Source organism: Cibotium barometz, chromosome 23 (assembly GCF_041138505.1).
Source record: "Cibotium barometz isolate CiBa-2024 chromosome 23, ASM4113850v1, whole genome shotgun sequence".
NCBI classification, from domain to species: Eukaryota; Viridiplantae; Streptophyta; class Polypodiopsida; order Cyatheales; family Cibotiaceae; genus Cibotium; species Cibotium barometz.
The window spans coordinates 21174518-21185631 of NC_141068.1; the positions used below are offsets into that span (position 1 = coordinate 21174518).

The 11114-nt window shown below is 42.5% G+C and overlaps 1 protein-coding gene across 2 annotated transcripts; it reads right to left on the reverse strand.

Moving 5' to 3' along the window:
- Positions 1-1167: 1167 nt before the first annotated feature.
- LOC147625732 (serine/threonine-protein kinase PBL34-like) lies at positions 1168-5162 on the reverse strand. 2 transcript variants are annotated; one of them, XM_086817265.1, is made up of 5 exons: positions 4212-5098; positions 3876-4088; positions 3349-3642; positions 2844-2975; positions 1168-2420 (listed from the first exon to the last, which is right to left on the reverse strand). In XM_086817265.1, exons 1-5 carry the CDS (start codon positions 4770-4772, stop codon positions 1665-1667), a joined length of 1956 nt encoding a protein of 651 aa, XP_086673391.1. In that variant the 5' UTR covers positions 4773-5098; the 3' UTR covers positions 1168-1664. The 2 variants fall into 2 exon arrangements, with proteins under 2 accessions (XP_086673391.1, XP_086673390.1); XM_086817264.1 differs by having other exon boundaries at positions 3876-5162.
- Between the last annotated feature and the right edge of the window lie 5952 nt (positions 5163-11114).

Genomic DNA, 11114 nt, shown 5'->3' on the forward strand with positions numbered 1-11114 from the left:
GGGGACTAGTACTGGCAACTGCGGCTGCTTGCTGTACAACAACAGCCATGGGTATGGTAGATTCCCCTTCGGTCAAAAACAACACAATAACCTGGCATTTCTCTTCCCCTCCAAGTGCACCGCTTGGTCCCTTCTCTCCCCCAAGTGCACCCTATGTCCACGCCCGCGCGGGACCCCCTCCTATCTCCACTGTCGCACTTCTCTTCCCACTCCGCCTCCATCTACTGCATCACTACCAATTTCCCTCAGACCCCCTACCAGCTCACTCAGTCTCACTGCCGGTTTCTATCAACCCTGCTTCTATGCCGCCTCTTGCCACAATCACCAATGCCGCTACCTCTTCTACCATCTTCCTCTTCCTTATGGCTCCTAGTACCGGATTTTTTCCCCACCCCATGGTGGGTGCTGGAGGTCTCTTCCTTGCAGGAGCCTTTATGCTCTTCACATGCGCCTCTCTCTTCCACCCAGGAGCGCCTTCAGGTACAAGAGGCAGATCTCACCTCTCTTCCCAGAGATGGTCACATCACGAGCTCAGGTCGCAAAGTTGGCTCCCCTTCGACATTTTCTAGAGTTGCTTTTGGGAGGCTCTTCCATTTCTACGTCTATCGCGCCTCCCAGCTCCTCCGGCAGCACCCCAAGCTCCTTCGAGCTCCATGACACTACGACATTTTATGTTTTAAACATTCATAATAGTTTGTCTTTCATTGCATCTCCTATGCTCCATCCCAAGTGGATCGAAGACTCCCGGGAACTCCCAATGGACCCAAACATGCAAGCAATCATTCAACGACTTGGCATTGTTGTGTACCAATCGAGTGTAATATGTCTTATGTAATATTCTTCCAAAAAAAACTCACCTTTCCCCTTAATGTATCGGGCAATCAGGTCCGCTATAGAAGTGCATCTTTTATTACACGTTGAGAATATTTCTATAAACTAGAAAAATAATGGTTTGTTTACAATAGTAAATCATTCAAGCGAGCAAACGTATTATTTGGCCACGTTAACCTATGTTGCAAGCATTTTAGTCCATTAAATTTACAAGCGCTTCCATCCATATGTAATGCCACCGAAATCCGCATCAAGTATATTCAGCCAAACTTTGTAGATACTACAAAAATATACTTAATATTATCCCTTTGAAAATGAGTTACAATTGATAAATAATGACACTTAATCATGCTGATAAGTTTATAATGATTAAGGTGCATTGGCATTGAGCCAAAAGTCAAAGACACTAAATGGAATGCTAACCCTCCCTTTGATTCCCTCAAGATTTTAAGTTCTCGCCTGCTCACTCTATAGTTGTTTTGCCTGCTCACTCTATAGTCACTCAAGCTATCACTCTAAAGCTTTTGCAACCATTGCACACATTATACGTTCAAAGAGCATTCAACTTGGAGCACGTGAGTGTTATTTGAGGTTCAGACCACGCAAGAGCAAGGCCTTAAACTAACAAGGAAACTTGGAGAACTCTCGATCAAGTTTTACATGAACGGAGTCTCTTATATGATTGAAGCCGAGGGATAGCAATCAATGTACGTATAAATATAATTTATGTGGCTTAGAATGGGCGTCCAATTGATTAATCAAGGAAAGGTGTGGGCAAATGCAGAGCTTGGTTAAAAACTGATTAATGGTGTTTTGTTGGGTTGGTTTAGCCACTAATCATTGGGGGTTATTCCGGAGGAAGAAGAGATGGAACGGCCGAGGGGAGGAGGGAGGTAGTCTTTGGAGATGGGGAGTTTAAGGGACCCATCAGCTTGGACCACAATTTCACCAGAGAGGAAGCCATAGCGGGAGAGGAAGGGGTTGTCCCCGGTGGACCCAGCCATGGAGCGAGAGGCCTCTTTGCTGATCTCCCCGGACAAAAACCCTCTAAACCTTGTCCTGCTGTGATGTGCATGGTTGTGTTGTTCTTGTGAGTAGGGCTTTGCTGTAAAAGATCCTGCAGGGCTTGCCAAAACACTAGCCAGACTGTAGCTCTTTGCTAGCCTCATCTTGTTGCCATTGCTGTTGTAGTTACTGCCATTACCAGGGTTGTTGCTAATGGTAGGGGCTTGATCCACCTTGGAGTCTGCCACATTGCATAGAGGCACATGGGAGGATAGGGCCAACACCACATCTCGCATGCTTGGCCTTGCCACTGGATCCTCCGACAGGCATTGCAATGCCAAATTGGCTACAATCTTTGCAATCCTTGTCGGGTAACGCCCCTTCAGCTCTGGATCCATTGCCAAGTAAAGCCTCTTGGAATCCAGTAGATAGGGCCTGCACCATTGTAGCAAGTTCCTCTCTTCAGGGGGGAAAAAATTATCCAAGTTCTGCCTTCCAGTAAGAAGCTCTAGCAACACCATCCCAAAGCCCCACACATTGCTCTTGGTCGACACCTCGTCTTCTGGCGCCGCATAAGCATCATCCTGCACACCAAGCCAATATGATCAATACACAGATGCAACTGCTTGATCCAGTATCCAATGCAAATGCAAGCTACATATCCAATGCAAATGCAAGCTACATATGTTTGTTTGAGCTTCTTAAAGATCCAATGGCCTTACCTGAGCTCTTCACTTTTTGAGATCGTGTTTTAGGAGAAGAATGATATACATCCACAAGGGAGTCTTAGTTGGCATAATCTTAGCTCAAGAATGGCACCACAATGGGAAAGTTGAGAGAAAAGGCATTCTTTTGCAATCTTTTTTTTTTTTTTTTGGTGGGTGCGGGGGAGGGGAGGGGGGGGGGGCGGGAACAGCCTAAGCAATTAACGCAGTGCCATAACAAGATTTACATGTACAGACAACACAAGCTAGACTATGGAGTTCTGACACTTAGTTGACGCTTACCACTGACAGCGAGTGAGCAGGGCTAGAAGATGGTAGCTCTTTGAAACTCCTTGCAAACGCATAATCAGACAGCTTGGCATTGAAGTGATGATCAACTTGGACATTTACGGTCTTGAAGCTCTTGTAGACAATCTGGGGTTGTAATCACATCCAAAAGAATTAGAAGAAAAGTGGTAAATATAATGATGTGGATGGGAGATGCAAGCCCTAAAGGCCACATTTTCTTTAAAAGTAGAATGATGTGAATGAGAGAAATTCCAATTACATCCAAACCCTTAACACCACATTTTCTTAAGAAGCGTGGAATGTTTGGTGATAGGCAACATCGTGTCCAGCAGCTGCAGCTAGCAGGGTTTGAACTCAGGCACCCACCTAAAGATACAAACCCCTTGCCATCTGAGCTACATGACAGGGACTCGAAAAGCCACACTAGACAACACAAAGCTAAATAGATCAGCATTCAAAGCTTGGTAGAGAGTGAAAGAAGATGGTGTCGATGGTCTACCTGTCTGGGGATTCTGTCATGTAAGAATGCAAGGCCTTGAGCAGCACCCATGGCAATTTTCAACCTGGTGGCCCAATCAAGAGGAGCCTTATCCTTCCTACAGTAGAGCAAGCTCTCCAAACTGCCATTAGATGTGTGCTCATAAACAAGGAGCCTTTCTCTTTGGAACAACCCGGCTACCTTATTATTTGGTGGTCTGTAAGAATCCTCTCCAGAGAAACCCAGCACTTTGCAGAGGTGGGGGTGAGAGAGACGAGCTAGAGAGCCCACTTCAGCCTTCCACTTCTTGAAGCTCTGCATACAAGCATGAAGTGAGGCATGGCTGCAATACTCCTACATACAATACTGGAAAAATCAAGAATGCGTGTTTAAATGACCATCAAGAACCCATGGTCCTCACATCCTAATGAATTTGATTAGTGATAGATAATCAGCACACTAATCACAGCAACAATGTTCACACAAGCAGCATATTCACATATGCATTAAGATGAAAGCATTTATTAACACCGAGATTAGCATTTTACTTGCAAACGAGCTCTGCTCAATTTTGTCACTGCAACCTCAACGGTGCCCTGTTCCTCTGAAGCATGGTTGACTATGGCTCTGAAGACAGGCCCAGCACCTCCATCTTTGATTAAAAACTCTGGTGCAAAGTTGAGGCAAGCTCCAGCTAGCTCATCAAAGGAGAACACTCTGAGTGCGGCACCACTCTCAGGTGGGCGAGGGAGAGGCAGAGGCTGGGCAAAAGAAGGCATTGTCTGAGGAGGGTGAATTTTAGAGGAAGAATAAGAGCTCAAAGGGTTGTTATAGCTCTTGAAGTTGCAAGAGAAACTGGATACAGAACAAGAAGAAAAACGAACCGAAGATGATGATGAGGATCCAGAGCCTGTAGAAGAGACAGACTGTGAAGAGGCATCATCTGTTGCTATAGCTCCGGCCGCTGCTGCTGATGCTGTAGGAGGCAAAGGCAGTGGAAAGAGATGGCCATTAGAGTTAACCTCTTCACCATCCATAGCAAGTGAAGGTAGAGGTGCAGAGTGGGAGTTTACAAAACTCTCCTCATCATAGGTGCTGTAACTACTCTCTCCACCTTGCTCTTCATTGTGCTGCTGTTCTTTTGGATAATTGGGAGCTCTCCTGAGGGAAGATGAAGCTCCTACTAGAGCCCTGGAATGGTTCTTTAACAGCTTTGAAGAGGCACTGTGTAAAGCAGCTCTTGCTCTGAAGTTGGGGGTGGAGCCCAGCTGCATACCATGGTGATGGATGCTTTTGCTGCTGCTGCTGGAGGATGCAGAAGAAGCAGGGAGAGCCCCAGGCTTGAGTTCTAGCAAGCCCTTAAGAGAAGGGTGCGCGACTAGTGATGAAGAGGAAGATGACCTGTGCTTTGTCTTACGCTCAGGTTGAACCGAGAAGCAACCCATGAATCCGCACTTTAGTCTATAAGCACATTTTAGCCATTCAGAAAGGAATCCACATCAAAATCATAACCCGATGAGTGGCAAGGCTCACTCAAGGCTAGAATTAAAGCTTCAATAATTAAAGTACATTATATAGATATTGTAATGCGCTAAGGCGCAGTGGCAAGATGAATAAAATGCAAGCAATGGGCATCTCCATGCACAACATAGGAGAGTGTAGGGATAGTTAATGTGATCGGGAAGGCCGTGTGTGTGTGTGTGTGTGTTTTCGAGAGAATGCCAGATTCTAATTGAGAGCGCTTGCAAAATGTAGAGATGTGTAGAGATATGTGCGTGAGAGAAAACAGAGAAGAAAGCGCAACACAAAGAACGTGCCTCTGAGCAGGTGAGAGTAAAAGCGCTCTGTAAAGAGCTCCAGTGATGATGTAGCAGACGAGGAAGATGAGCATTGAGATTGAGGGAGGAGGAGAATTCTATCTGTCTACGTGATTTTATGATCCAACGGTTCATATTGGAGAATCCAAACCTTAATGAAAGGTTCAGAGGTAATATAAATTTATGAAACCAAATAAAAATAGTTGGATTGGAGGAGATGTAGGGTCCGTTAAAACAAGTCCATTAAACCAGCCAGAATGCATGCCAGACTCCAGTGAAAACTTACGTCTCTCCTCTCTATCTCTCTCTCTGCTCTGCCATTGTACAGTGTACTATTTTTTCCCTCTGAATGGACTCACATGGAGGTTCTTCATGCTTGCGGCTTTCCCCTCTTCCGACATGCCTTTTCTTCTTCTTTAAAAAAAAAATTATTTCTCACATAGACTAAACCTTCAATCTTCAGCTTCTCGAATCTCCCCCCTCAAGCCATCCATTTTTTTTGGGAAATCCGACCAACATGCTATTTTGGCCCTTCTGCATGTTATGAGATCCTCGAGTTGAGAGACATGGTCGGTGATCCCCTCGCTGCCCACTTCAAAGTTCAGTTATCTTCCAGTAAAATCTTTAGGGACCCAAGGTCCTAACAAGCTCCACACCATGAAGGTCACTTCAAGAGTGCACGTGATCATAAAGTTCATTAAGGTCCTAACAAGCTCCACACCATGAAGGTCACTTCAAGAGTGCACTCGATGAGAAATCCCTTAACGAAATATCTCACCCACGACTCTCTTTTCTTTTTTGGTCCTGGTATTTGCTGGACTATGTGAGGGGTTGGACTACCTTGGACGGACAATATGTATGTAGTCATCAAAAACTTGGATGATTCTACGGCAGATGTTTTTCTTAATTTTTATCATTGTTTAAAATGTTTCAAAGATTGCTAATTTAACTTTTTATATTGAAGTCTTTCAATTGATGGAGTAGCGGCAAGGTCGCTATTCTAAAGGAGGGTTTTTATAAAGTGCTCTCATTGATCAAGGTGTTCAAATTTCAATCTTTTCAACCCAACAAAGTGCTACAAAGATTGTGTTTTGAGATTCCACTAATGAGGTGGCAAGCATTTAACTCAACCCTGTTGTAATGAGGTGGCATTCCGCTCAACCCTATTGTCAGAGGGTCTGGCAACACGCACAGAGGGGGTGGCTAGCACTCCATTCAACGTTGTTGTCAGAGTCTGGCGACACATGCAGAGGCATTCAATGCATTAGGATGGGCACTTAGGTTGGTTGCTCCCTTTATAGACAAGCCAGAGCTTTTTGTTTGAAAGTGCATGAATCGCATTAGAAAGTGGACCTTACAACACTCCTCATTGGTTGGAGGTTTCCCTACCAATGAATCTCATTAGAAAGTGGACCTTACAACACTCCTCATTGGTTGAAGGTTTCCTTGCCAATCTATGACCGTGGGGAAATAGTTGCCCATGCTTTAAAAAAAGTTTACAGGGCACAAGGTGGCATCCAGTTCAGCAAAAGGGAGTAGCAACCACTTTGGCAGTGTGTGTGAGGGGAGAGCACCCACCATGCTTAATTGTGCACTCTCCTTGGTTATTCAAAAAATGAAGGATGTGCGGTTTGTAAAGGGCCTTACTTTTGTGAAATCAAAGTTCTATTTTTATAAAGGTAGCATAACAATAATTTTGGAAAAGAGAGCATGCCCACCATGCGTAATTGTGCACTCTCCAAATATTCAAAAAGTGAAAGGATGGGCAGTCTGTAGTAAAGGGCCTTACTTGTGTGAAATCAAGCATCTATGTTTACATGGATAGCATAATAACAATTTTGGAAAGCAAGGAAGAACAAATTTCCACGTGGCATCAATTTGTCATTTAAATATTGGTGTTTGTTTTAGCTTTGCACTTTCAGTGTGTTAATTTCGATGCAAAGAGAACCTTCTAATTTTGGACAAAATTTCAATGCAGAGAGCACCTTCTAATATTGGAGAAAATTTCAAAGGAAGGAGCGCCTTTAATTTGGAGAAAAATGTAAGCTATGAGCTTTGTTGGTGCAGTGATGTCTATTATTGTTTAAGGAGAAGATGCCTTTGTTGTGGTGCGCTCATTGCACAATTGCATCTGCCTATTGTTGCCAAGAGAAAGTTGCCTTTGATGTAGTGATGCGTTGAAAGGAGAATATACCTTGCTGCAGTGATTGGTTGAAGTTGTGTGGAAGCTATGAAAATCGTTATACTACTCTGTGTTGATTGTAGGAATTGCAATAGTTACAAAAAATTACAGTGGTGGCGAGCAAGTAGTGGAAACCATGGTGTAAATTTTAGATTGATATTGTGTGGGGTGATTTTTTATGTGTGAATGCATAGCCACACTTCTTCGTGTAAATTTTAGATTGATATTGCATGGGTTGATTCTTCATATGTGAATGCATAGCCATAATTCTTCGTGATCTCGTTTCCATCTGTGTCGTTGATGTGCATAGTAGAAGTGGACACATGCAGGGCCAACTACCATAAATATTTCCATCGACATGGTTACAAGGTCTCTTTGATTAATGTAAGTGTCGTGTGCTTGGCTAGGTGGTGAGCTTCATGTTGCAAGGGATGTGTTAACCACATTGGTTAAGGTTGCACCCTTTTTTATTACCACATAATGTACTTTATAGAATTATTTTGGGATATCGCCAATATTACAACTTGTGTAACATTGGTGAAGTATACATAGCCTAGGAACTTATTTCAGCTTTTGGCCCCTTGGACATTCCTTGGGTGACCGGGTAGGCAATCGAACATTGTAAGTAGGAGGCTTATATGTAAGTTATTTTGGACCAATCAGGATACACATAGTCCCATTATAATAATTGAGTGTAGTCATGCTCTTTTGTGGTGATAGCTTGCTTGTGGATTGTATGTGAATGTATTGAGTGAAGATTGTTTGCTTTCCTCCTCTCCTTCTTCTTCTCCATATCTATATCTCTCCCATTCCTTACATTCATGTAGGCATTAAAGTAGAGATTGATCTCTCCATAGCTCTCCATAGGTCTCCCATTCCTTACATTTGTGTAGTCATTAAAGTAGAGATTGATCACTCCATAGCTCTCTCCATGGCTCTCCATATCTCTCTCCCTCCTTCCTCTGACTATGAGGGAGCTATATATAGCTCTCTCCCTCCTTCTTCTGACCCAAGTGCAAAAAAGCTCCATTGTGGTGATACAAATGGGATGCAAGGTTGAGGGCCCTTACTTCTCCATAAGAGAGGGTTGTTCAATCTTGAATGACTAAGGATGCAAATGACCATGACCCTTGTATTTCTTCCTTCCTCTCCCTTGTGCAAGGCACTAGAATTCCCATTTTAGTGGACATCTTTGGTGGTATTGCCGAGGAGCCACCTTAGCTAAGGACTCCCTTTCTATACTTTTGCATTTGGTGCTTGACATTGTTCGGTTGTAATGAAAATCCACCAGTTGGTTTGATCTAATTTGTGTGCTTTTTTTGTGCTTTTTTGCTTTCTTGGGAGCTATAGACCATGGGGACCTTAGAGAATTCCTTCGAGATCGAGATTCAAGTTCAAGTAGGTGCTTTGACTCTTTTCCATTGATTCAAGCTCCTTTTCCTTTTATTGGTTGGTTTTTCAAGTTTTTTAGTATTAAGGACTTAATTCAACCATTAATCTTACCTTAATCTATTAGCTTGCATTATGCATAAGAGTAAGCAAAGTCTAGATTGTTTTAGCAAGACTATAAAAAATGCTCTTTGGTTGACTTGCAAATGTGCCTTTGTGACTGGGGCATGTGAATGCACGTTTGCTCACATAGGAACGTACATTCTGACACTAGATATAGAAAATTCCAAATCCACTCATTCAAGAGCATAATTGAAAGTATCCTTTCCATAATTGCCATAATTTCCAAAATAGCTCTTACTTGACGCATCAACTGACCCACTACCCCAGAATAGTAGTGTTGTGATAGTGCTTCTGGTCAAATGAATGTACATTGTGTGAGATCCCTCCGGGATTCAACCTAATACATAGGCACAAACAAGGTTAGAGAAACCAATTAAAAGAGGTCTCACCACCCAACCATAGGTTCACGTCTGCAAACCACCCTCAAGCTAGGGGCTAAGGTTCCAATCCCACAGGCCAAGCCAGTCAGCTATGTCATTACATACCACCAGAGCTTATCCTAAGGGAACCTTGGCAATACCTCCTATGATCCATCACATCCATGGTAGGAGTAATCCTCTTGATCTAGGTTTAGACCACAATGAATCAATAATAACCCGTCTCACTTATATAGTGCTTACTACTGCTATAAATAATAGTTTAACCATAAATAGCCAGTAACCTTAGATTTATTAATATTTAACCTTATCCACCTATCCAAGCCTACTTTCCCTAATCCCCCAGGGCAACTTTGTTGGGGATTAGTCCCAAGGGTAACTTAGTGCTAGGGTACATAACATTCTGTTCCACTTAGGAAATTTCCACTCTTGGAAAATAAATGAAGAAGAAACCAGCCAGCTACTTGTATTAATTGTCTCCGAAATTAGGTTTATGCATTTTGTTCCTCCAACATATGACTATGGAAACAAGACAAAAATAGAACCTTTCTAGGTCCTTGAAGAATATAAACCATCTTATAATCCTCTAACTCCTCACGGAATTGGAGATCTGAAAACGCCCAGATAAATATTTACTAGCTATAACAAAATACCCATCCTTTCTAGGATGGGTATTATAGAATTGGAAATTTAAAATTGCTAAGACAAATATCTACTAGCTGTAACATAATACCCATTCTTTCCAAGATGTGGTAGATTCTCATACCTAGGGGTATCATACCTCCCTCTCAGAGACTCCTAACTATTAGGTAACTATGTCTCCTTTAAGCTATCAAAGTTTGAGGGAATCTAGGTTTTAATCCAACTCCTACCAAACATATTCTAGTTGTTACCAGAACCATATCCTTAGTAGCACCATAGGGATGTACCTCTCCCAACAAACGATTGCCTGGAGACGTATGCACAAAGCATAATCTCCAGAACCAATCCCACCCTCTCCATCTGCCCATTGGACTCTGAGGATGATTAAAAAAACATAAGTCCATTTAATCTCTAGATGACCTACTATAGGAGCGTTGCAACTATCATAAGGAATAATAAGTGGAACAATCCGTGAGTCGTGGTCTAAATCAATGGAGCTCCCCGCTTGAATCTATTGCCAATATCGCATGAAATGCACATTAGCTCAACATAGCCCTCTCACTCAAGGAATCATACAAGTTAGCACAAAACTAGGTGAAAGATTCACCCACCCAATCCTAGCAACCCCATCCAAGTTACCCTTTTAATTTCCTTGTCAAGTCTTGCATAAATATGTCTATTATAGGATAACTATCCCCAATAAGGATAGAACATAGCAAGGTTAGAAATATAGACACACTGAAAAACTCTACATGCTATAGATCCTAGCATCCCATACCACTAGGATACACACCAAGAAACTCCATATGTCACATTCCACCCTATAGGTAAACCATTGGAATAACAGTGAAATGATTCACATATGTCCACACATCTAACAAATCTTGTCCAAATGGATCTCTCACAAGAAAATATACCATGTGATCTATCCCAATCTTGAGATATTTCGACTATTATTAGGCAATATCTTCCTCCCCTAGTTGGCTCATCCCCAAACGTTGGGACCCTAAGATCTAAAAAATCTTGTGATCAACCAAGCATCCAATTAGAAGACCACAACCTAACTCAGCAAAGAAAACATCTATGAAACTATGCACTGTTGCTTCCTAAACCAGTGTCCCCTAAACATCTAACTTAACCATTTAAAACCATAATTAACATTATATGAAAGGGTACCAACATATTTAAATACTTTATAACCAATATACATCATATTATGAAGTCCTGATAAGTTACAACAAATAGAGAGTGGGACCC

What these genes read in the sequence shown, in the direction of transcription:
- LOC147625732 (XM_086817264.1), bottom strand. Translation starts at nt 4,772, where the DNA reads ATGGGTTGCTTCTCGGTTCAACCTGAGCGTAAGACAAAGCACAGGTCA. An exon ending in TGAGCAGAGCTCGTTTGCAA is followed by an intron (nt 3,643 to 3,875) that starts GTAAAATGCTAA and finishes GCTTGTATGCAG; the next exon opens with AGCTTCAAGAAGTGGAAGGC. An exon ending in ATGACAGAATCCCCAGACAG is followed by an intron (nt 2,976 to 3,348) that starts GTAGACCATCGA and finishes TTACAACCCCAG; the next exon opens with ATTGTCTACAAGAGCTTCAA.